Source organism: Helianthus annuus, chromosome 4 (assembly GCF_002127325.2).
Source record: "Helianthus annuus cultivar XRQ/B chromosome 4, HanXRQr2.0-SUNRISE, whole genome shotgun sequence".
In the NCBI taxonomy this organism is placed as follows: Eukaryota; Viridiplantae; Streptophyta; class Magnoliopsida; order Asterales; family Asteraceae; genus Helianthus; species Helianthus annuus.
This window is the reverse complement of record NC_035436.2, coordinates 122,432,615-122,458,920: the sequence shown is the minus strand read 5'-3', so window position 1 is coordinate 122,458,920 and position 26,306 is coordinate 122,432,615. Positions and strand designations below refer to the sequence as shown.

Sequence of the window (26,306 nt, the reverse complement as noted above, 5' to 3'; positions counted from 1 at the left end):
ATGTACTAATTCTATTAGACGGATGGCCGTGCCTTAGCTTTATAGTTTAGGTTTTTGGGAAATAGTTAGACAACTATTTCGTGTTTATATTTTGTATGTACTTGGTAGTTAATCTCCTTCCCAAGGATGGGGGATTTAATACATGTGCGTTCAATTTATAATATTAAGTCTTACTTAATATATTTTCATTTCCAATTCCAAAATATAAATATTTTTCTCAAAAATATTATATTTCCATTTCACATAATTTTTCCCCAAAAATAATACGTTGATAAAATATTCGTTCATAATCATTTCCGTATAATGCGTAAGTTACGTTTTCGTAATCGTGTGGTAATAATAATTACCGTTGTAACTTATATGTTTATCGTGAAAGCGTTCGTATTATTTTGGATCTGTCAACGTTCGTAAATATTATTTTTACTCTAAAAATAATATTTGTGTATTTTCACAAAATAATCATAAACAGTGTTGTGAAAAAATTATATTTACCAAATATATATTTATCACGTTTAGTTTTGTGAAAATCCCACCTCCGAATATTTGTAAATAAAGTCGTGGCGAAATATATTTTGAAAACATTTCAAAAATAATTCTAACACTTGTAAATAATTCTAAGTGTTAGGTTTTTAGAAAAATTTCGCCAGAGTTTCCCCTGTAACTGGAGGTGGCCACGCTTTCAAGCGTATCATTTTCTTTTACAAAATCATTTCAACAACTTCTTGATTCAACCAAACAATTTCTGACACATCAAACTAGTCGACAAGTATGTAAATTGCATAATCGCATGAACTTGTAGTTTTTCCGAAAACTATAGTGTAGATCCCGTTATATTTTGTGGATCTTTGTATAAAATAGTTTAATCTCGTAAAAACCTCGTTTTTAGAATAAATCTATCTTTACAACTTCCCGTCATCTTTCACAAAGATTGTTATTTTGTCGAAACTTTTCGTTTCACAAGTGTTTATACACTTGTGGTTTGTAAAAATCATACTTGTTAGTGTGTCATCCGACTTTTAGAAAACATGATTTTCTCGACACATGGTCCTTTGAAAATACCACTTGCAGATACGTAGATCCGCTAGTTTTAAACACTATTTTACAAGTAAAAATACTTTTACACAAGTTCATGTTTCTTGTGTGGTAGAGTTTCACCTTTTAACCCTTGTACCATTCAAAACAAGCTTATGTCAAGATCCATGATCTTAACCAAACCGGGTTAAATGGTGATCGGAGCTACCACAACGTAGATCGGGCCTAAATAATCACAACTTTCAAATACTACAACTTTTACACAACTATTATGCTTTTAACCAACAAGATTCATGTTTTTAGTAGACTTTAATGTCTCAAAACGCAAGTTTCCGACTTTTAACCGTTACAAATCTTATTAACCACCTTAGATTAGTTCGAGTATGAGTTTTAAGTGTTATACCTCTAGCTCGGGGCTAGGGAAGAATCTATGCGAAGAAGAGGTGGATAAAAGCAAAGTAGAAAGGTCCTTCGCCTTCCGTTAGCTCCAAGACTCCTTATGCGTGACCCGTAAGACTTGTATAACCTTGGAATGGGAGGATCAAGAGCCGAAAATGATGGGGTGCCAAGGGGGGTGTTCGGCCGTGAGCTTGGGAGCAAGAGAGAGAGAGGTGTGTTGGTGAATGTGGAGTGTGGATCTTGTGTGTTTAAGCTAATACTTATAGATAATCTTAGGGATTATGGACCAATGGATCGAATGTCTTCTAGATTTGAGACAAGAGTTTATATTATAATCAAGAAATGGTACAAGACTAGTTACATGGGGACCGAATCGGCCCAAGGGGGGTGGGGGTAAGCTAGTTCGATTCCAACTAGAGTTTAAGTATTAGTTAGGTTAAACCAAGTTAGATTTAGGGGTTAACTCGGTTAGTGGTGTGATGTGCTTTATAGCGGGTGTTAGGGTATTCAGGGACCCTAACTGGCTCAGAAAAAGATCAATATTGTTACTGTCAATATTTTTATGTTCCGGGTAAAGTCCGGTTGTTCGGTTGGATAGTAATCCGTTAAAGTGCTTAAGTAAGCTTTTAAGTGTCGTTAATAATATTTTTAGTGACACAACTTATTTCCCAAAGTGTCAGGAATATTTTCCTCATGTTTTGGCACTTTATTAGTTAGCCGGAAGCTGGTATGTTAATTAAAGTGCTGTGGCTTGTGCTTAGAGTACGTTTTAGGCACATCCAGTCATTATATCTTATTCCTAGAGACGCAGTCCTACAACCCTTGTATCCCTACACTCACTATGGGTGTAGTAAAAATATTTCTGGCTCATACAGGCCTTAGAGGCAGTGTCTGCCTGATGCTGGCTTTATCAGCATGTTCAATAGGTTATCCGCTCATAGTGCTACTGTGCATTTGTGCATCATGTTTGTCACTAGAGTTCAGTACGTAAATAATGTAGTGACGGTATGTAAAGTATGATGCAGATATGTACAAGTATCAACAGTCAAGTAGCAGTTCATTCACAATTTCAGTTAAGCACAGTAATTAAGCAGCAATTAATTTTTAATTAAATCGTACGGATACCTGGTTTAGTAAGGGTTGTCACAGTCACCGCACATGAGTTATTGGTAAGTGGTTATTATTCACCAAACCAAGCGCCGTAGAATTAAGTGAACAAGAAAATGAAACGAACTTGATTGAAATTAAACATGATACAATGCATCACAACCTTCGAGCGCATTTGGTTAAACACATTTGGAGCCTTCCACGAGACGACTTTGACGAAGGGGATGATTGAAGTTTATGTAATTTCTTTTTTAATTTTATGTAACTTCAATTTTATGTGATTTTTAAAATTTATGTTTATTAAGTTAATATTAATGTTCTTAAATTAAATTTAATTGATTTTATATATTTTTTAAATAGAAAATAATAATATTAAATAGGTGTCATGTGTTGAATAACACCTCTCTTCCACATTTCTTTTCACACCCATTTTTTCACCACGCCACTTTTCTGTGCTTACGTGTCGCGTAGCTACTAATTTTCAAGCCACTCTAGAACGGTCTTATTGTTAAGGAAAAATTACAAGTTTTGTCATTTATCTTTATACCACTTTTCAGGCGGTGTCTTTTTTAATGAATGTTGACAGGCGGTGTCCTTTACTAGGTATTTTGTTGCAAGTTTAGTCCTTTACACCCAACCTAGTTAGAAAACTATGTTAATTGTTGGGTGTAAAGGACTAAACTTGCAACAAAATACCTAGGTAAAGGACTAAACTTGCAACAAAATACCTAGTAAAGGACACCGCATGTCAACAATTAACAGGGTTTTTTAACTGAGTTGGGTGTAAAGTACTAAAATTGCAACAAAATACCTAGTAAAAAACAACGTCTGTCAACATTCGTTAAAAAAGACATCACCTGAAAAGTGGTATAAAGATAAACCTATTGTTAAATAATTTGTGTGAAAGATGGTTTGCCGGTTTGGGATTGTGAGCGATCATCTCCACGTACGTCAACGTGTCATCATTTCATTGGTTGGATGACTTTTTCTCTTTATCTTCCTCATTAAGCCTACAAACTTTCCTCTCCCCATATTACCCTCTACAACAAAGACCAAATATCCTAAATCCGAATGGCATAATCGTAAATAACACCCAACTCTTGTCCAATCAATTTTACGCGGTATATACACAGAATTAAAACTCACCTTCTCTATCCACGAACCTCACTACCCACTTTCCTCTTCCTCACCAATTTTAGCTGACGTCTTCAATCATATATAAAAAAAATCCACTTTTTTCAATAACCCACTTGAAACATTGATCATAACCCTAGTGTTTCTTACTTCTAAAATCCATCTTTTTCAAAGATTATCCAAAACCCGTGTGTGAATTGTTTCAAAGACCCATCAAAAACCCGTTGTGAATTGTTACAATGGAAGTCGTGCCAGTAAAATCCTTACCGATAAGATCTTTACCGGTCGGTTACCGGTTTCGACCGACGGATGAAGAACTGGTGAATCATTATCTCCGTTTGAAGATCAACGGTTTCGATAAAGAAGTGAGTTGTATTCGTGAAGTAGATGTTTGCAAGAAAGAGCCTTGGGACTTACCCGGTTTGTCTTTTTCCTTTTTTTTTTCTTTATATTTTTACCTTTTTTGAGCATACCCAGATTCAGAATCTTGGGGTTGACATAAACTGATAAATGAAGTGAATTTTGTGCAGATTTGTCGGTGATCGAGTCAATTGACAATGAATGGTTCTTTTTCTGCCCGAAAGATAGAAAGTATCAGAACGGGCAGCGATCTAACCGGGCAACGGTTTCTGGGTATTGGAAGGCTACTGGAAAAGATCGGACGATCAAGACGAATAGGGGGAATAGTGTGATTGGGAAGAAAAAGACCCTTGTCTTCTACACGGGTCGGGCCCCAAAGGGGGAGAGAACCCACTGGGTTATTCATGAGTATTGTGCTACTGAGAAGGAACTTGATGGTACCCATCCTGGACAGGTTGTGGTTTTTCTTTAAGATTTATGGTTTTCATGCATACACTTGTGGTTTTTCTTTGTTCAAGATTTTTTTTTTTTTTTTGATGCATAAAGTTGTAATTTTTGTTCAAGATTTTTTAGTTTTAATGCATGAAGCTGCGATTTTTGTTCAAATTTTTTTAATTTTGATGCATAAAGTTGTGATTTCTGTTCAAGATTTTTTTTTATGCATAAAGTTGTGATTTCTGTTCAAGATTTTTTGTTCTGATGCATAAAGTTGTGATTTCTGTTCAAGATTTTTAGTTTTGATGCATAAAGTTGTGATTTCTGTTCATGATTTTTAGTTTTGATGCATAAAGTTGTGATTTTTGTTCATTTTTTTTTTTTAATTTTGATGCATAAAGTTGTGATTTCTGTTCAAGAAATTTTTTTTTTTTTGATGCATAAAGTTGTGATTTTTGTTCAAGATTTTTAGTTTTGATGCATAAAGTTGTGGTTTTTGTTCAAAATTTTTAGTTTTGATGCATAAAGATGTGGTTTTTGTTCAAAATTTTTAGTTTTGATGCATAAAGTTGTGGTTTTTGTTCAAGATTTATAGTTCTGATGCATATAGATTTAGTTGTGATTTTTGTTCAAAATTTTTAGTTTTGATGCATAAAGATGTGGTTTTTGTTCAAAATTTTTAGCTTTGATGCATAAAGTTGTGGTTTTTGTTCAAGATTTATAGTTCTGATGCATATAGATTTAGTTGTGATTTTTGTTCAATATTTTTAGTTTTGATGTATGAAGATGTTATTTTTGTTCAAGTTTTTTTAGTTTTGATGCATGAAGCTGTGATTTTGTTTAAGTTTTTTAGTTTTGATGCATAAAGTTGTGATTTTTGTTCAAAATTTGTACTTTTTAAGGCATAAAGTTTTTATTTTTGTTCAGGATTTTTAGTTTGATGCATAAAGTTTTGATTTATGTTCAAGATTTTTAGTTTTGATGCATGAAGATGATATTTTTGTTCAAGATTTTTTAGTTTTGATGCATGAAGCTGTGATTTTTGTTCAAGATTGTTAGTTTTGATGCATAAAGTTTTGATTTTTTGTTCAATATTTTTAGTTTTGATGCATAAAGTTTTGATTTTTGTTCAAGATTTTTAGTTTTGTTGCATAAAGTTTTGATTTTTGTTCAAGTTTTTAGTTTAGATGCATAAAGTTGTGGTTTTTGTTCAAGATTTATAGTTCTGAGGCATATAGATATAGTTGTGATTTTTGTTCAAGATTATTAGTTTTGATGTATGAAGATGTGATTTTTGTTCAAGATTATTAGTTTTGATGTATGAAGATGTTATATTTGTTCAAGATTTTTAGTTTTGATGCATGAAGCTGTGATTTTTGTTCAAGGTTTTTAGTTTTGATGCATGAAGCTGTGATTTTTGTTCAAGTTTTTTAGGTTTTTTGCATGAAGTTGTGTTTTTTGTTCAAGTTTTTTAGTTTTTTTGCAAGAAGTTGTGATTTCTGTTCAAGATTTTTAGTTTTGATGCATAAAGTTATGGTTTCTGTTCAAGTTTTGTAGTTTTGATGCATAAAGTTGTAATTTTTGTTCATGATTTTCTAGTTTTGATGCATAAAGTTCTATTTTTATTCAAGATTTTTCGTTTTGATGCATAAAGTTGTGATTTTTATTCAAGATTTGTAGTTTTAAAGCATAAAGTAACGAGCTTTGTTATAAATTTGCAGAGCCCATTTGTGCTTTGTCGTTTGTTCAAGAAGTATGATGGAAAAGATGAGAACGGCGAGAGTGGTGATGTGGATCAGAGTGATGCATCTCCTCTTTCTGTTGTGAAGTCTTCTATGGAAGATGCTCAGTCAGAGCCTGTAACTCCGGGTTTGACCGTTCAACAGAACGTGCAACCTCCGACCAACCGGATTTTGAAAACCGAAGATTATGAGAGGAACGGTGACATGTTTGGTTTTTATGATTGTCAGGACCATGGTATTGGTTCAAATTATCAGGATGATGATTTTAATCTAGAAGAAGCTCTAAATAATTGGTTGGATGAACCACCCGTACATTTAGATTCGAATATGTTTTCCCCTATTACGCATCCTCAGATGCAACTCGAATTCGGACCTGCATATGCTGGCAACCACGGAGTTGTGAACTCTGGTTTTGAAGAAAATGGAATGCAAAATCAATCCGGGAGTGTTGAGTTCTGGAGCAATTGTCTAGCTGTATCAGATCAGCTAGACAATGATTCTGGTGTTAATGGCGGGTCCGTTGCTCAAGCTTCATTTCCTGGAGTTAATGTTAAAGAAAATGATTATAGTGGCGAATCAGACGGTGAAGTCATGCAAATACAGGTACACTCATCTTTAATATCAACATGTAACATAGTTTTATGCGCCAGCTAATTTTTATAGCACGATGCCATGTGTTATCATAACGCAAAATCATTTGTTATATATAAAAGTAAAAACTAAAAAGAACGTTATTTTTTATACCTACAGTGACAAAGGGTTTAGTCGCAACACACATGAACTGTTGTTGGTTGCTAAATTAACCTTGTGTCATCTGGTTTTTTTGTAGCGTATGAGTCGGGATTTCTCTTTCCAGCCTGAAGCTTTTGAAACTGGAATTGCTCAAGCCAAAGAAGATTCTTGCGGCAGCGTCGATAGTGAAGCTGCATTTGCATCCAACAGCGAGCATGTTTCTGATACAGGAATCAAGATAAGGAGACGCCCTACACAAAGTGTTGCTAACGGTCCAGACTTTAACGCTCAAGGAACAGCACCGAGAAGAATCCGTTTTCAAAAGAAGCTTCAAATAGGGCCGGTCATCACCCGTAGTGAAGAAGAAAACGAACCGAAACCGATCATCCGTTTTCAAAAGAAGCTTCAAATGGGGCCTGTCACCACCCGTAGTGAAGAAGAAAACGAACGGAAACCGATCATGATTAAGGTAGTTTTCAACTTTTAAACATTTCAACTCCCCAATGAGAGTGTTGATTTTGAAACCGCGATTTTGCAGGAGGAAGGCCCAACTGCTGTCTCCACAGTTGATGGAGGATACGATCAAGATATTGTTTCACATGTAAAGCCAAAAGCCGACATTGTTCTTGGAATTCGTGTGCATATGCATAAGGTGCTTCTGGTTCTGGGCTTGTGTGTAGGAATTGCTAGTTTGTGGAAATTATTGAGTTTTGTAGTGAGAGATGACTGATTGTTGTGAATTAGTAGCCTTATTATGTTTATATGACGTATGTATCTTTTTTTCCGACTTTAGTATGTGTTGGTCGATAGGTTAGGTTTGTAAACGAGTCGAGCTCGAGTTTTTTAGACCAAGAAAACTGCGAGCTTGAGCCTGGGTGTGTTATGAGTCATGTATCAACCTCGAGCTTGTCTCGTTTGTCAATTCTAATAAAACTGCAACTATATTTATATAGTTATAAGGTTATCTAAGCTTACATTCATGGGTAGCTTGGCTTGCAAGTTAGACTCAAAATGGTTATCCTTGTTGTTGCGGCTTTTTGTAAAGATTTAGAGATTAGGCTAAAAGGTTTAAAGGGTATGAATTATTAATCCTAAAAAGATGGTCCAACACTTGGTATTGTCACATCACGTGCCATTCCATCTTTATTCGGTGAATATTCTAAATTACAAATTCAAAGTCGGAAAGGAACACCAAACTCACGTGAAAATGGAAAAAAGTTGGTTAAATTTAGTTAAAAAAAAGAGGTTTATTGGTAAAAACAGAAATGAATGGAGCCGAAATATACTTTCCTTGTTGTCAAATGAGTTCCAAATAATTAGGAAGTGAAAAAACTTATGATGAAGTTGTTAAAATAGGTAAATTCAAACTCTCAGAAAAGATGTAGCACGTAAGAGATTATAGGGGAGGTAAAATCTAGAGGTTACGTTTGAGCTAGAAATAGATCTTCATGTAAGTATATTAGCTGGTTGGAGTGGTGTAAATACCCTTTGTACATGTTGTAATTTACTTGCCCTTTGCCCGTTTGGGTCGGATGTATTTGTATGTATGGCCTGTTGCCCGTTTGGGTCGTAGGCTTTTTTTTTTTTTTGAAAGGTGAGAGTCTACTTTGGTTGTGAGAGCAACCCCCACACCCCCCAAATCGGGGGCCCCTAGCCAAGTCTGCCCAGACTACGTTGTCCTAACCGGGCCCGCGCTGATTATCAGACTTGGTTACGGCTTTCCCCCGAAAACCGTTCTGCCTCCACACAAGAAGCCTCGCTAGAGTAACAGCCGGATGAAAACCGGGGGCGGGCTCAGGCTCAGGCCCGCGGTCCTTTGTGTCCACGGGTCTCCTCGCCCTCATTGCCCTTACCCCCAAATGCAACAGGTGGGGATCGAACCCGGGTCTCCAAGGAAACCCAAAGTTCTTTCCACCACTCCACTACAAGTGGGGGATATATAGGCTTGTTTTAATGAAGTTTAACTGAAAAAGATGCTAATATGAGATGATGTATGTTCAGGATTGAAGAAACAGTGATCTAATTAGGGAGTTAATTAGATTGGTTTATGCTCCTTTCATGAGGGTTAATCTTCTTAAGGATATTTGAGCTCCGACTTGGTGATTTATCCTGCAAAACAGAACACCATAACTCGTTAAGAGGGGAATGTGGGGGTTTCCCTCTTAACCAGGCTCCGGCGTGAGAATAAGCGACTGCTTTGAGAGTAACTAAGTGTAAAGAGTGAGAGCCAAGGGAATCGAATGTTTAACCTGTGGAATGAGGTCTCTATTTATAGCCGGAGAGGTGTAAGGGGTTATGGGCTGATGGGCCTTGGGCCAGAAGCGGACAACAAAACGGATATGCTCCTTGTCTCACTGGCGTCGACCGCTTAGTGGCTTCTAGACGCTCGTTGGTGCTGGCGCACCTTGATTGGAGCCACGTGTCACTGTTGTCGGCCTTGTTGTCCTTCTGTCATCAGCAGACGAGTGGAGATCGTGGGACAGTTGTCTCCGTCCTCTGATTGGTGCCACGTAGGCGTCCTTATGTACTTCTCGTCAGGCGATCGTGGCGCACGATTGACCAGAGCCTGCTAGACGCTCATTGGCTCCTTTTACTGCCACTTGTACCTTATGTACCACTGTAGGTAGCCGCGCGCTTCCCTACTGAGTGGCTCATTTGTTCCATTGTTTTATGCTAAGTGCTGATATCTGGGCCTCTTGTGAGCCTTGCCTCGCGCAGGGTAAACCACAACGCGTGTAGGACGCGCGTGGATAATGTTAATAAGTTTTCTGAAATAAGGAGTATGGTTCCGCGCGCAACCTGGTCGGAGGTTTGCGCGGCTTTTTGGGACCATACCCCTTCAAGTCCCCCCAGTCCAGTGCTGCACCATGCGCAACGCAAGTGGTTGGAGCTCTGGACTTAATAAAATTAGAAGAAATAGGTGTAATAGGGGAAAAGTTCTTTTGATCCTGATTGGTGTGGCGCATGCGGAAAATGTTGTTTTCAATTGCGCGAGTACCAATGCAGGTCTTTAGGGATTGTCGTTTGTCTGATCAGGCGCGCGGGTTTATTGGAGGTGATATGTAGCTGGCGCGGTTCATGTAACTTCTGCATGAAGTTACTTGCAACATTTATGGCGGGAAACTTCGAAATTAGAACTTCTGACAGGTTGGTGAGATAAGTCGCTGAGAGTGACGTTTGAGTTGACCCCTGGCACGGGTGTCATCATGCCGCCTGCGGCGGTTGCACTTCATGTCAGGAGAGTGAGGCCCACGCGCGCGTGGTAACCGTCACCCCTGGTTTCCCGCTTGACGTGGCAACCTCTCGTTGGTTGGCCTAGCGGCGAACGCGGCACGGTTACCCATCGCATTAAATGCGATGGGTATATATATCCGAAGAGAAGGTGAGAGATTCTCACTTCTCTTCGTTTCTTCTCCACTTTTCTCTCAAAAACTCTTTGAATCTTCAAAGTGTTCTTCGTCTCTTCAAGATTTCTTCAAATCTTCAAACTTTTCTTCAAGCTTTTTTCCAGATCTTTTCTAAAAAGATGAGTGAAGAACACCAAGAGGCTCTTGTTAGTGAGGAAGGACCAGTTCCTGTCCTTAGATGGGACTTAGGTCTCTTCGAACAGATTGTTCGTAGTTTCAGATTCCCACCGGAGTGGGATGCCCGGTATCCGGCTCAGGGCCAGACCGCGGCTGATGCACCACCCGGTTACATTACCCTGTATGAAGACTTCTTTCTTCAGGGTAATTTCCGACTGCCGGCGACCAACTTCCTAGGCAGTATCCTTTCTTACTACAATTTCCATATATCTCAGATGAGCCCTCCCGGGATGGTGAGGGTACGACACTTTGAATTTTTGTGCCATTCCCATGGCTTCGAGCCATCGGTAGATAAGTTTCGTGCTTTCTACCAGTTGCAGAGAACGATGGGGTTCTTCTCGTTTGCAAGCCGGGGCGCGGCAAAGAAGATCTTGTTGAATCCTCCTAAGAGTTTCCACGACTGGAAACCCAAGTTCTTCTTCATCAGGGAAGAAGTCTTGCCGATTGCCATGCCCTTTAGGGACTGGACTGAGGCCATACTCAAGGAAGATCTTCCCATCCCGAAAACTGCTCTGTGGTACCAGCAGCTGACCCCAACTCCGAACCGGGTGTTTGGGGAAAACGTCTTGGTTGCAGCGAAAATGAGTGACCAGTGGTCACCTAGCAGCAGGGAAGTTCCCGTGTTAAAGCTTGGCGATCAAGGTTAGTCATTTCTCTATTCTTTTTCTAAGTAGGATTTCTGTAATTGTCACTTACTTATCTCCATTTGTAGAAGCGCAACTCTACCAAGCTGCCTTCTCTACATTTGGTGGCTCCATGGGCGTTCGCCCACTGCGCGATGACGAGGAAAGCTGGTTTGACCAGATTAAAGGCAATTTCATGTTTCCAGCTGCTGATGCCTTCGCTTCGCCGCCCACCGCTACTGAAGGTGCGCAATACCCTAAACCTCGTCCTTTGCGCTCTGTGACTCTTGCTGGGAAAGAGACTTTCTATCTTTCCAGCGAGGAGTCAGTAGGGTCTTCCAGCGGAGAGCTAAGCTCCTGGTCTAAAATCTTTGCAGGTGTGTTGCGCGACCTGGGGATTGACCCTGAGGAGAAGAAAAAGAAACCTGTGAAGAAGAAGAAGAAGGTGGAGCCTGAAGTGACCAGCAAGGGCACTGGCCCTAGTCGCGCGACAACTGCTGCTGTCAAAGGTACTCTTCGCCTTCGTCAACGTGACTTAGATGATTATGTGATCATCAGTGACTCATTTGAAGGCTTGTCACGTGTAGCTAAGGGAAAAACTGGTGCTGGTGGGTCGAAAAGCTCTAGGAGCGCGGGTTCTCGTAACCCTGAAGCTGGCGCGACTCCATCTTTTCCTGAAGATGACGAAGCAGAAGAAGAAGATGCCGGTGCTCAGCTTATTGGGCGGAAGAGAGGTAGGAGCGAAGCCACGACTGGTGTGGCTTCCGCCCCTACATCTGTTGTGATTCCTGCGGTTGGGAAAACGAGCAAGCTGCGCTCGTTATACAAATTTTCTCCTGGTAAGTTCTTCGCCTCTCTTCTTAATACTTTTCTCTTTACTCAAATGCACTTGCTTTATTTTTCAGAAATCAAGAAGAAGACCCCTGATAAGGGTGTCACATTCAGTGAGGCTGCGGCGAAGAGGCCCAAGATTACCGTCAAGTCCACTGACACTGCTGCTCAGGATGCCGCGAAGGCTGCTGAGGCGCAGCGAAAGGTGGAGGAGGATCGGAAGAGAGAGGAGGAGAAGAAGAGAGTTGCGGAAGAGAAGAAAAAGAAAGAAGAAGAGAGGAAGAAGATAGAGGAGGAGAGAAAGAGAAAAGAGGAGGAGGAGAGGAAGCAGAGGGCGGAGCAGGAGAGGTTGGCTGAAGTGGCGAGGAAGCAGGCCTTGGAGAAGGAGCTAACGGCGAAAAAGGCTATGGATCAGCCTCTTAAATCTCCAGGTCCCGAGGTCACCAAACCAACTAACACCGGTCCTGTTATTACTTCCAAGGGTTCCAGCCGCTTCTCCTCAAGCGGCGCGAGCTCTGGTGGAGCTGGGGGTTATAACCCCAATGTGATAGGTGCGAAGGACACCGTTGGGGATATTTACTACAAGACTTACAATGAAGAAGAACGTGGTGACGCTCCTCATCAAGCCCCCTGGAGTTTAAAACAGAAAGATACCTTCGTTGAGTTCAGCCCTGCGCGCGAGTGGTTCTTGAACTCCTTTACACCTGCTGAAGTCAATCGGCAAAGGGCGAAACCTCACGAAATGTTGTATCGTACTTATATCCTTGGCGAGGCCAACGCTCGTGCTGCCAACCATCAAATAGTTCGCGAATGGCGAACGATGGTTAGGGAGCGCGCCGACTGGGAGGCTTATCGCGAGCGTATGCTGAAACGTATTGCTGAATTTGAAAAATCTAAAGCCGCGTTTGGTGAGGAGAGAGCCAAGTTTGAGGTTGACAAGAAGGCTGAAGAGTGGGGCCGTGAGGGGCTGCAGAAAAAACTCCACAATGTTGAAGAGCAACTGGCCAAGGAGAAGGCCGATTTTAAACGTATTTGTGCCCAAGACAACGAGCACGCCTATGCGGCTCGACAGAAGATAGTTGATCTTGAGGCTAAAGTTGCTGACTTGACCTCGAAGGTAGAGGAGGCGCAGGGAGAGAAGGCTGCCAAACAGCAGGTGGAGGTTAGTCTATTTGTTTTCCTTTATACTTGCTATTTTGTTAATACATCGGCCTAAGTTGTTTTGTCGGCCTTCAGGTTGAATTGTCTGAGGTCAAACTACAGCTGTCTAGCAAGGACAGAGATCTCCACGCCAAGGACGCTGAGATTGCGGAGCTCAAACGTCGCTTAAACGAGCAAATTGACAGATGCGAGTCGTTGGAGATCGACCTGGAAGCCGAGAGGGTTAAGGCTGCTACGGCTGAGGAGGCGCGTGCTGTTAGCACTGCTGCGCTGAATGTGGCCCAAACCAACTACTCCGAGGCTCAAGGCATCGTCGATACGCTTGTCTCAGAAGCTGAATGGATGCGCACTCGTGGAGTAGTGCTGGTAAGTGCCTTTGTCTTATGCTTTTTCTTGTTGAGAGTTTATCTTTAATGCTTTTTGTTTTTTGTGAAGGTTACCAACTCCATCCTGAATGCGGGCGAGCTAGACCGCGCCGTAGCGGCTCTGACAGATGCGGCGCGTGCGGTGGGTCATCAGGGAGGCTACCTGGAGTGTGCCGATCATGTTGAGCAGATGCTTGGGCAGGAATTTGACATAAGTCATTGCTCAGTGACGGAACATGCTGATGCTGCACTGGCAAGTGCTGAAAACTCCTATGACAACCTTTCCTTGCCTATCATGGAGTTGGTTGTTGAATCGTTGAAGAAAGACGACTGGTGTCAGCGTCTTAAGGCAGTCCTCGATCCACCAGTTACCGTCGAGTTGTCCGACGAAGAGCCAGTTGGTGATGATGGCGGCGATGGTGATGATGATGGCAACGATGATGATGGTGAAGATGACGGAGATGATGGTGATGATCGCCGCGATGAATAGGATAGTTTGTTGAATAGGTGGTTGATAAGCATTTGTGCCTTTGTAATTTCTTCTGACACTCTATGTACAATGCTGCGCATTTGCGCAAGTTTTAAATGAAATGAAACATTTTGGTTTTTTCCGTTGCAATTATTGCATTGCTATAAAAACTTTATGTTAAATTAGCTCGAATAAATGGAAGCGTTTTTTAAGTATTAAGGTATCCACCCGGTCTCGCGCTTTGTTCGCGGAGGACCTTGGAGGTGGTTCGAACAACCCTGAAATGCTGGAGTGTTTTCGCGCTAATCAAAAGTTTAGCATGCATTTGAAACGAAAAAATGTAATAGAAAAAACATGTCGTATGTTTTCATTCAAGTCAGAAATGGGCGCTTAGGCCTTCATACATAATTGCTTGGCTTGTAGCCGGCGTAGTGAATTGAAAGATGGCGCAAGGCCGAAAATAGATTACATGTAACATTTGCGCAATTGTTGCGCATTCCAAGTTCTTGGTAAGATGTGGCCATCTAGGGTGCGCAATTTGTAGGCCCCTTTGCCCAGGACCTCATGAATCAGATATGGGCCTTCCCATTTAGGTGCCAATTTCCCTGGACGTTCCGCATTTGATGCTTCATTGTCGCGAAAGACGTATTCCCCTGGGTTGAAGGTACAAATGCGAACCCTTGTGTTGTAGTACCTTTCCAGCTGGGTTTTGTATTTGGCCTCTCTGATTCTCGCGATTTCGCGTCTTTCTTCTAACAGGTCCAAGTCTAGGCGCCTCTCCGCTTCATTGTCAACTGCGTTGACCGTTGTCATGCGTGGCGAGGGCAGGCCAATCTCCGCCGGAATGACCGCCTCTGAGCCATAGACCAGGCTGAAAGGGGTCTCGCCGGTACTCGTCTTTGGCATGGTCCGATGAGCCCATAAAATGCTTGGGAGCTCATCAACCCATCCGCGCCGCCTTGTTCCTAATCTGGCCTTTAACCCTTCGACGATGCATTTGTTCACACTTTCCACTTGTCCGTTGCCTTGTGGGTGCGCAACGGATGTGAAAGTGTGTTCGATGTTCATCTCCTTCATCCATTTCTTAAGATCGTCCGAAGCAAAGTTGGTGCCATTGTCAGTCACGATCTTGAGCGGGAGGCCAAATCTGCATATGATGTGCTCCCATATGAATTTGCGCACAATCATAGTTGTGGTGGATGCAAGGGCTTTGGCTTCTACCCACTTTGTGAAGTAGTCGACAGCTACTATGATGAACTTTACGGCGCCGGGAGCATCCGGGAAGGGTCCCACCATGTCAATTCCCCATTGCTGAAAGGGCCATGCGGTGGATACGGGGATAAGATCATTTTTAGGGCGCAGCGTTTTTGGAGAGTGCCTCTGGCAAGAGTCACATTTGCGGATCTCCTTCATTGCGTCAACATGCATACCAGGCCAGTAGTAACCGGCGCTCATGATCTTCGCGACAACCATCCGTGGTCCGGAGTGGATGCCGCAAATCCCTTCGTGGATTTCCCTTATCAGATAATTCGCATCCTGGGGGTCCACACAGCGCAGTAGTGGCCCTAGGAAGGATTTTCGGTACAAGATACCGCCGTTCATTTCGTATTGCAGGGCTTTGTTTTGGATCTTCCTTGCTTCCGCTTTGTTTTCGGGGAGCAGCCCTTCTTGCAAGTATTGGATGATCGGGGTCATCCACGATGGTTGCCCTGTTTCGATCACATTCACCTGTCGCAGCAATACTGACGGGTTCTTGAGTACCTCTATCCTTACATCCTTGGCGAGATGTTGAAAGGAAGTCGAGACGAGTTTGCTCAGGGCATCTGCGGGCTTGTTTTCTGAGCGATTGATATGTATAACTTTGTGGGATTTGAATTGTTGGAGCAATTCTTTCGCTTGTTCCAGATATAAAGCCATGACTTCTCCCTTCGCGTCGTATATGCCATTTACTTGACTGGCTATCAGGAGTGAGTCAACATGTGCGCGCAAGTTTTTTGCTCCCATCTTGATGGCGAGGCGTAAGCCTGCCAGAAATGCTTCGTACTCAGCCTCGTTGTTGGTGTTTTTGAAGTCCAACTTAATGGCGTAAGTAAACTCGTGATTCTCTGGGCTCACCAGGCGCAATCCTGCTCCAGCGCCATCTTCATTTGATGCCCCGTCGGTGTAAAGCATCCAAGTTTCATCTGTTGTATCTTTCTCGGGAGTCTCTATCAGCTCGCACTCCTTGATTTTATCGGCCGGCACTTCTGTGATGAAGTCGGCAAGGACCTGCCCCTTAATGGCTGGGCGCGGCCTGTACAAGATGTTATGGCCGCCCAGTTCAATGGCCCATTTTGCCAACCTGCCTGATGTCTCAGGCTTCTGTAGTATGGTGCCAATGTGGAAATTTGTAAGCATAGTTATCACATGGCCTGTGAAGTATCGGCGCAGCCTTCGGGAGGCGTGTAGCAGCGCAAGAACCAGCTTTTCCGTTGTGGAATATCTTGTTTCTGGGTCAGTGAGTACCCTGCTGACATAGTAGATCGGAGTTTGTACCCCGTTTCTGTCGACCAATAATACTGACCCTACTGCCTTATCCGAGGTGGACAAGTACAGTACGAGGGGCTCCTTCTCAAATGGTGCAGTCAGGGTAGGGAGTTCGATCAGACACGCTTTCATTTGTTGAAAAGCTGTTTCGGCTTCCGGGGTCCATTTGAACTCTTGCTTCTTCACACAATTGCGCAACGTGCTAATGAAGGGATACGACTTTGCGGCGTGATTGGAGAGAAAACGATTAAGCGCGGCCAGCCGGCCGGCTAGTCGTTGCATTTCCTTGATGTTTCTCGGTGAGGGCATTCGCTCAATAGCTTGTACTTTCTCTGGATTCACCTTGAAACCGCCGTTTGTGACAATGAAGCCTAGAAACTTCCCCTCTTCCATGCCAAAGGAACACTTGGCTGGATTTAGCTTCATATTCACGCTGCGCAATGAGTTGAATGTTTTCTCGATGTCTTTCAACATTTGGTCCTCCTCAGGACTTTTAACCACTAGATCATCGATATAAACCTCAATATGCTTTCCGATGTCACCTGCGAAGGTCTTGTCCATCAAGCGTTGATATGTCGCGCCTGCATTCTTCAGGCCAAAAGGCATCTTTGTGTAGCAGAAGATTCCAAGATCCGTTCTGAACGCTGTCTTGTCTTCATCTTCTAGCTTCATCTGCACTTGATGGTATCCTTTGTAGCAATCCAAAAAGCACTTCCATCGGTATGGCGCGAGGGAATCTATTTTTTTATCGATCTCAGGCAAGGAATAGCAATCCTTTGGGCACGCCTTGTTGAGATCCGTCTAGTCTACGCACATGCGCCATCCGCCATTTGATTTTTCGACCATCACGGGATTCGCCTCCCAACTCTGATATCTTACCTCTCGCAGGATCCCGGCTTTGAGCAGCTCATATACCTGCTCGTTCATTGCTTTGTCTTGTCTGCCCCTAGGCTGCGCCTTCTTTGGACCTTTGGCTCGACAGATGGGTACGCGTTTAAGCAATGCTCGGTGATGTTGCGCGGGACACCGGTCATGTCTGCCGGTGTCCAGGCAAATATATCCATGTTTCGAAACAGCAGTTGCTTTAGACGTGTTCTGATTTCTGACGAAATGGCGTGGCCAATTGTCACAGTCTGCTCGGGGTATTTTCGGTTTAAAACCCATTTCTCCGGCTCGGTCGTGGAGACCTTCGCCGCCTTTGTCGGGCGCAGCTCTTCAGTTGACATTACTTCTTTCTTGGCATATATGATTGCTACTCCTGTCTTGGTTGGGAAACCTATCGCAGAATGAGGCGTTGAAGTCACCATGTTTAGCTCGCCTTGTGTTTCCCTCCCAATAAGCACATCATGCCTCGATTTCACTGGCATTACCATGAAGTTCACATTTGTTGTTCTTGAGTGTTTCCCGTCAGAGAGCGTGACAGGGAAACTGATCTGTCCGAGAGGAAAAACCATCTCGTTGCAAAATCCAGACAAAGGATAATCGACAGGTTCGAGTCGCGCTTTATCCTCTTCATCCAACTGATTGAAACACTGTTCGTAAATGATGTCGGCAGTACTTCCCGGGTCTATGAATATGTAGTCAGTTTCATAATGCCCGATTATGCCGGTGATGACCACAGGACGTGTGGCGCGAGGTCCGCCACGCACTACTGGAAATATAACTTGCTGCTCTTGCCAAGAAGATTCATAAGGGCGTTTGCCTTTCTCTTTCGCGCTGTACCTGGGTCCGTTGACCATGTGAGTTTCTAGTCGTCGGACCTTTTTGTGGTTCCCTTCATCGTGGCGCTGGAGTTGACGAGTTTCCTTGCGTACATTCTTCACTAAATGGCTTAGCTTGCCGCTTTTGAGCGCTCTCTCGATTTCTTGGCGCAAGCTGTAACAGTCGTCAGTCAGGTGCCCTGAATCTTTGTGAAAATCGCAGTACAAGTTAGGGTCTTGCCCTTTCTTGTTTGTCATTGGCCTTGGCGCCTTGAAATCGACATTCTCCGTCATCAATACCTCCTTTGGAGTTTTTGTGAGCGGAGTCCAGTGTTTGTCACGATTGTCGTCTCTGACCGCCTTCTTGTAACCGATTCGGTCAATCGTTTCTCGCGCATCTTCTCTGTAACGTGGCCTGTCGTCACGGCCTCTTGGTCTCTCAGACTTCCAGTCATGACTCTTGTATTTGTTAGGCTTGTTGTTGTTGTCGCGCGTACTTCCTCTTGAAAATCGATCTTCTGGGTAGTAGCCCTTTCCACCAGCAAGGGACTCCTCAGTTTGCGCGACGATTTTTGCGGCTTCCATCAGTTTATCCCACTCCTTTGGCATTCCATCTTTGCCTGTGATGGTTCTAATGAGACTATCGCAGCGTATAGCCTTTTTGAAGTGACAGCGCATGAGTTGCTCACTGACGCCGCCTATTTCCAAACACTCTTTGTTAAAACGCGTAATGAAGTCCTCCAGACCTTCACCATCTCTTCGCCAAATATCTTCTACTTCGGCTGTGTCACGTTGGTAGCGACGTTGCTGGCTAAAGTAGCTTAAGAATTGCGTCTTGAAATCTGTCCATGATTTAATCTTCCCAGGCGGAAGGCTGTCAAACCAGGCGCGAGCCGCTCCGGTAAGAGTTTGAATGAACAGGTGGCACCACATGGGCATGTTCCAACCTCCCATGCAGCCCACACTCGTGAATGTTCTGACGTGATCGTCTGGGTCAGTCAACCCATTGAATTTCCCAACAGTTGGGGGTAGCTTCTCTCGTGAAAGCGGCGCGAGTGCAATTTTCGGGATAAACTTGGAGTGTTCCGCAGCTTCCGCTGGTCTGTATGCCAGGCGGAAATCTCTTTCAGCTTCTTCTGTGTAGCCGATGTGTTGTCTTGGCTTGTAGTACTCATGGTTTTTTGGTAAACGATTAAAGACTGACGATTCTTCGTCACCTTCCCATGTGGGATCATATGGGTCCGTTTCTTCCCATTCATTGTTCATGTTGCGCGGCGTGAGCCGGCTGTGAACAGGGCCTCGTTGAAGGTTCGACGGATAGTCATAGTAACTATCCGTTTCCCCTCTTGTATCGCGCGTGTCTTGTACGCTTAAACGTCTTGTAGGGGGAGGCCTGTTGGTTCTGCCTTGTATATTGGCTGGTGGGGGCATTTGGCGCACCCCCTGACTTTGAGGGGTGACCAAGGACGGTTCTGCCGTCAAAACTGCCTGCTGCGCGATGAGCGATTGGTATGCTGCATTGATAGTGGCGATGTTCTTGGCATACCACGAGGCTGGGGTTTCACCTTCTGGTAAGCCAAGTAATGCAGATACATTTTGAGGTGGCGCTGTGTTCGAAGGTCCTTCTCCGTTTCCTGGGGTGACCACTTGGGTGATGCGGGTGAAGCTCCCGCGCGGACCCCCAGTATTGTTGATTTCAACTTCGCCGATTTCTTCGATTTGTTGGGCTTGGAAGTTTTGGATTCCCTCGCCCAACGCCGTGTTAGAGTTGGTTCCGAAACCGAACTCTGGGATGATTCCTTGACCAGTCATAGCCGAAGGAAGAAAGAGACGTCAAAGGCTCAAATAAAAGAAGATGAGGGTGGTTATAGAAAAAATCGGTGGGCGCCAATGAAGAAACAGTGATCTAATTAGGGAGTTAATTAGATTGGTTTATGCTCCTTTCATGAGGGTTAATCTTCTTAAGGATATTTGAGCTCCGACTTGGTGATTTATCCTGCAAAACAGAACACCGTTAACTCGTTAAGAGGGGAATGTGGGGGTTTCCCTCTTAACCAGGCTCCGGCGTGAGAATAAGCGACTGCTTTGAGAGTAATTAAGTGTAAAGAGTGAGAGCCAAGGGAATCGAATGTTTAACCTGTGGAATGAGGTCTCTATTTATAGCCGGAGAGGTGTAAGGGGTTATGGGCTGATGGGCCTTGGGCCAGAAGCGGACAACAAAACGGATATGCTCTTTGTCTCACTGGCGTCGACCGCTTAGTGGCTTCTAGACGCTCGTTGGTGCTGGCGCACCTTGATTGGAGCCACGTGTCACTGTTGTCGGCCTTGTTGTCCTTCTGTCATCAGCAGACGAGTGGAGATCGTGGGACAGTTGTCTCCGTCCTCTGATTGGTGCCACGTAGGCGTCCTTATGTACTTCTCGTCAGGCGATCGTGGCGCACGATTGACCAGAGCCTGCTAGACGCTCATTGGCTCCTTTTACTGCCACTTGTACCTTATGTACCACTGTAGGTAGCCGCGCGCTTCCCTACTGAGTGGCTCATTTGTTCCATTGTTTTATGCTAAGTGCTGATATCTGGGCCTCTTGTGAGCCTTGCCTCGCGCAGGGTAAACCACAACGCGTGTAGGACGCGCGTGGATAATGTTAATAAGTTTTCTGAAATAAGGAGTATGGTTCCGCGCGCAACCTGGTCGGAGGTTTGCGCGGCTTTTTGGGACCATACCCCTTCAAGGATAAAAGTATGCAATATCACATGGGTGCTAAAAGAGACATTTCTTTGGACTTGAAGGGTTGTTGTGATCATTTCTTGAAGCCGGAGGACCTATCAACAAGTTCTTGATTTTGCTGATTGTGTAAAGATTATTTCGAAAAGAAGAAGACAAATCATTTAGGATATTTTGTAATCCCTTTGCTTTCTTTCTAGATATGCAACTACTTGTTGTGAGTTAGGTTATCTTATCTTATGTGTTCACTTGTAATATATGTTAAGATGTTTATTGTGGTATGAAAATCATCTAGATTTCTACATTTGTTAATTTAAAATTTAGCTTTGTGATTTTGTATTATTTAAGATATTTTGTGTTTAAACTTTAGCATACAACTAGTTTTATAATCATTACTTGTGCTATAAATTTGGTCTCATAAGCAAACCAAAGTATTTCGTATCGATTAGGATTTTTATGCCTAGAAAAGAGTTCCAGGTATGTTAGTTGGAGGCTAATGCATTGGACTCTTGGAATTAAAAGGGGAAACCCAAAATCGTCTTGTTCCTAGTTGTTCTTGATCCAAATGTTTAGTTATGAGTTGAGAAGCCCCATATTCTTCTTGTGGGTAGCAGTTGTTGATTCCATCTCTTTAGTTGTTTGTTGAGAACGACTCCAATGAGTTGATTCTCTTTCTTCTCAGGTGTGGTTCTTATGAAAACATAGTTGTTTCTTGTGGTATTGGGAAACGGTTCCAATTAGATATTGTTATTATTTACTCGAAAAGTTAAAAAGGTGCGTGGATTAGTCGCATCTTCCAAGATTTCACTATAATAACTTCTAAGTCCTTTTGTTTATTAACAAGTTTATTCAACGACGAATAGTGGTGGAACCACGGGAGGGTCAGGGGGGTTAGCTGACCCTCCAGCCGGCCGAGTATAAGTTAGCCAGTATGTCCAACAAAAACCAATTTTTTATAGTTTGACCCTTCAGAATGTATGATATATATTCTAGAGCAGTTAAAGTGGAGGAAAAAAAAAGTAAACATAACATTTATGAAGAGCTTTCCGGTTATCGAAAAAAGGCTTTGCAACTTCGACGGGGAAGCAACCAAGAGAGAGAAGGAAATAAGGAGTAGCCAAAAGGCTCCGCAACTTCTTTATTCTAGTATTTAATAACTAGTTCTATACCCGTCCGATGGACGGGCATATTAATGGTACAACTACATAAGCATTAAAAAAAGAAAATGATTTAGCCATGTAAAAAACACATGGTAGAGACTAAATTACTTTTTAATTCTAAAAAACATTACATACAGGGATCATTTTGTACACGGGAACTTATTAGATAATAGGCAAACAACGCAAGTAAGATGCAATGATCTAAAGTTTTCATTGTAATTGCATAAATGAATTTCTAACTAAACATGGTAATCCTTTTAGCAATCATCTTGGTTGAGGACTCATTAACCCACACCAGCATATTTTGATGTTGCGTCCTTTAATCCTCGCCTATCCTGGATGCATAGTGCCCGACGTTTCTATCCTGCAACCAAAAACATTATCACAATATTTACAACGTTTTTTTATAAAAATATTAACAAACACTATGTAGATATTATAGAGTCTGTCTACAGGAGACATCATTCACTGCTTGTTCAGAAACTGCCCTTACCTTTTTAAAAATGGAGTTAGGAGATCTGCACCTCCTTTGAGATAAAAAATGTTTGATGTTGGAATTTTGTTACTATATATTATAACTAACATGAGTTAAAGAAGAGGATCAAACCTTGACCATCCCTGAAACATGATCAGCGCTTTATAGAAGCTTTTTCTTAGGTGTGAATTTAAACACTTCATCAAGAAATCCATTTTCTTGTTCAAATAGAAATCAATTAATAAGGTTGAATAATTAGTATACAAAATATGATTAAAAATTAGACAATCAAACCTGCCTATGCTTGACAAATCCTCCAAATAAGAAATATATTACAAGATACATGCTACCCACATAAAAAAGAATAATAATACATTATGAATGAAGTTTGATTAGTGAGTAGTACTGGCGATGTATAATTCATGGGGAAGTGTGAAATCACAACAAATTAGTATACCTTATGGTTGCGATTTTCCCATCTCTATCACCTTGATTTACATAAACAGAGATGTATACCTTCTACATAACACTAGCAAATGATATGTAATATCACATAATTACTTTCAAAACACACGACCAGACATCCTATATATAGAGGCTTATTACCTTGCGTTCACAACATTATCCATAATGCTTGAATTCCCACCAAATTATTAGATGATATGGATGCTACCTTCAGATTTAAAAGGTAAAGATAACTTATTGACGACACGTACCCGTACTTATTTAACTGTGAAAGATAACTGCAAATACAAAGACAATCCATTAATAATGTTTTAATGGTCGTTTTATATGGTATATGAAACGTGTATTAAAATCAATCAAAATTATATAAACTCATGTAAGGTATGTCACAAAAGACTATGTTGGATATCTTTTGATTATTTTTAAGAAACTAAAGATACAGTTTGAACAAAAAGTAAAAATGGGCATATGAATCATTACCTCAATGGGATCAGTTTCACTCACTTCAACCATCACTGGAGCATTGATGCTGAAACAAAAATAAAGAAGAAATCAATTTCATTCTCAAAAGTCAAATATTACTTTCAACAAAATATGAAAACTAATTATGCCTAATTGTAGCCCTTTCATATTTAGTCATATACTTTGTTGTCTTCTGAGGCTTCTGAACACCTTCATCTTAATGTTGATCATCATTGTCACCTAACAATGGATCTGGAATGTCTTCTTTCTTGTTATCACCTAACAACGGATCCTGCACTTGTGACTGGGGAGAGTTGTCTTCCCTGATCCACCAGATGGACTAATTATTGCAAGCAACCTTCCAAGTTTTGCCTCTCCACACATTCTTAAGCAAAAACCGCCTGGGAAATATTAACTAACATGTAAAAATCAGAAAGAAATCTACCATATTTCACTAATCGCATGCTAATAAACATATAAAAAGTATACTAAGCATCTTCACTGACATTCCAATACCAACCACCTAAGGGAACAGAGCATAAGAGAACAGCATGATTTAAATAATTATGAGAACTTGCCATTTTTGAACATTTTTATTTAGTGGGCATAAAAGCAAGAGCTAAAATAAACAGCTCGATTTACCTTTGTTGAGTTCTTGGTAACACGGGCTTCAATAGGTCCCGATCCTACAAAATCTAAAACACCATATATCTCAACATTTCCTGCAAAATCATGTAGCATGCACCTGTGTATTTGAGATAGTAGCCCAAAAGAAGAAAAAAAAAACAACAGGCACAAAATGTTACTTATTTCTATGCCAAGAATCTACATGCTCATTTGTAAAAAATAAAACAAAAAAAGAAAAGATCTAAATAACCAACCTGATCTCGATAACCATCACTTTTAGTGTTATTCAGCCGGTGCTTCCTCAGTTCCACCGAAGCATATGAGATCAACAAATGGCAACATCCTTTCTTTTCCTAAGCATGTGAGATCCACAATGTTGTTAGAACATACAAATGTATCAAATTCCTTGTATTATCGTAATACAAAAGGACCTAAACATCACTCAAAACTTAGAACATATACAATTTATTTAACATAATTGGAAGTAAGAGCTTATGTGTAAACATTTAGTTCAAAGACAAATGCTTTTTGGCAACCTGCCCTGCACAAACCATGTCAACGACCTGTAAGTAAATCCTAACAAAATTGAAACTTTTTCTATTTCAACCGTTGTAGTTTTATGCAATTTGATAGCACCTCAGCTTGACCCGATTTTAATGGACTTGCATTTTGTCCCACCTCTTTTCGGTGGATGATGTTCGAAGCTCCATCTTACATATTAATAAAAAAAGAAACATATTAATTTCAACCTTGTAATATGTATCGGAGATGTTATCATAGAAATTAACAATGCAAATTGACATACCGTGATGAAGATATAACCTGGGATTTAACTTAACTCAAAAATTAAACCCGAAAGATGCAAAAACATAAGGACAAAATTGATCAAAAAAAAAACTCACCAATAACTATGATGAATACATAAGCAAGACATCTCGATCGATGAAAAAAACCCTTTAATTCAACGAAACGTAATAGTCATCGATTTCGAGGCCACCGCCATCGCCGTCGTCGAATTAGATTGAACCAATTCACTGCCGGCTTTCATTATTCTCCTACTGGATGAAATCGTAGGCTATACCAATCTGATTGTTGATGAAATCCCATAAAAAATCTGATGAAATCACACTACTCCAATGGATTGTAAGATTGGTTGGATTTGGAATAGGCTCCTGTGCTTGTGAGAACCGAAATCGATATTCATATTGGGGAAACGATGAATGGTTTTGAGCAGAGAAAGAGGATGAGAGGGGGTTTGACCGGCGACGTGGCGAGAAATTGAAGGAGAGGATAACCGTTCACAACCTCCCCTTCTAGAAGTTTTCTTTGAATTATTACGGTCAGGATTTCATTTCAGATTGATCCAAGGGTTGATATTCATCTATTAGAGGTTTGACTTTAAGGAGAACATAAGTATATATAATTAAAAAAACTAACTGTTTCCTGTCCTATCTTATCGTGTGTTCCTTATCATAACACCATGTGTTGTGGTATATATGAATAATGCCCGCACCTATGAGCATTGTGCGACACGTGTCATCCCAGTCAGCAAAGGGACATTATGGGCGTTTTTCACAAATGGGTGTAGTGGAATAATGCCCAATAATGCCCCATCAATTGATTACCCAATTATTTAAAAAAATAAAAAATATTACTTGGAAAAGAAAGGATGCAAGGGCTTTTTTTAAATAACACGCTGGTGTGGGGTAAAATGCAAATATTTGTCCCGTGTAAAATGTATAATTATTGTATAGTTTTTATTTGTTTTGTTTAGTTATTAGTATTATATTATATTATTTTGTGTTTTGGCAGGTTCTGGTGCAAATGGAGCTAAAAAGAGTAAAAAGGAAATAATCAGCCAGTTGGGCAGAGTAGAATGCCAGTAACCGAATAAAAATTGCAGCTATTTTCAGTAAGTAGACCAGGGCCACTATCTCTATTTTATAAGTTAGGGGCCGACATACATGTTCAGTCCAGCTATTTGAGAAGAATCGTAAATTCTATGGATATTGGGCCTTTTGAAACAACATATACACATTGTTATGACAATTAAAAAAAGGACCCTAATCATAATTTAACATATATACACGGTGGAGACGTGATCAGTGTTAGATATTTTAGAGTAATCGGGGATTGACTTGATGATCAAAGCGAATAATAATACACATTAAGCAAGTTAGGAGGTACGGGAGT

General features: G+C 41.5%; 1 protein-coding gene and 1 long non-coding RNA gene across 5 annotated transcripts; one reads left to right on the top strand and one right to left on the bottom strand.

Moving 5' to 3' along the window:
• The first annotated feature begins 3,579 nt into the window (after positions 1-3,579).
• On the top strand, positions 3,580-7,906 carry LOC110884230 (NAC domain-containing protein 62). The gene is made up of 5 exons (XM_022131917.2): positions 3,580-4,092; positions 4,203-4,486; positions 6,189-6,812; positions 7,039-7,410; positions 7,480-7,906. Exons 1-5 carry the CDS (start codon positions 3,912-3,914, stop codon positions 7,669-7,671), a joined length of 1,653 nt encoding a protein of 550 aa, XP_021987609.1. The 5' UTR covers positions 3,580-3,911; the 3' UTR covers positions 7,672-7,906.
• Positions 7,907-22,179: 14,273 nt separating this feature from the next.
• On the bottom strand, positions 22,180-25,363 carry LOC110880965. Of its 4 annotated transcripts, none has more exons than XR_004891307.1 (6): positions 25,016-25,363; positions 24,368-24,466; positions 24,129-24,231; positions 23,669-23,887; positions 23,505-23,553; positions 22,180-23,302 (listed from the first exon to the last, which is right to left on the bottom strand). It is a non-coding gene; the product is annotated as an uncharacterized LOC110880965 (long non-coding RNA). The 4 variants fall into 4 exon arrangements; XR_004891305.1 differs by having other exon boundaries at positions 24,129-24,208; XR_004891306.1 differs by lacking the exon at positions 25,016-25,363 and having other exon boundaries at positions 24,368-25,005.
• Between the last annotated feature and the right edge of the window lie 943 nt (positions 25,364-26,306).

Bases quoted from the DNA above. Each gene is read 5' to 3' on its own strand.
- LOC110884230 (XM_022131917.2), top strand. From the start codon at position 3,912: ATGGAAGTCGTGCCAGTAAAATCCTTACCGATAAGATCTTTACCGGTC. The intron at 4,093-4,202 runs GTTTGTCTTTTT...AATTTTGTGCAG, and splicing joins AGAGCCTTGGGACTTACCCG to ATTTGTCGGTGATCGAGTCA. The intron at 7,411-7,479 runs GTAGTTTTCAAC...GCGATTTTGCAG, and splicing joins GGAAACCGATCATGATTAAG to GAGGAAGGCCCAACTGCTGT.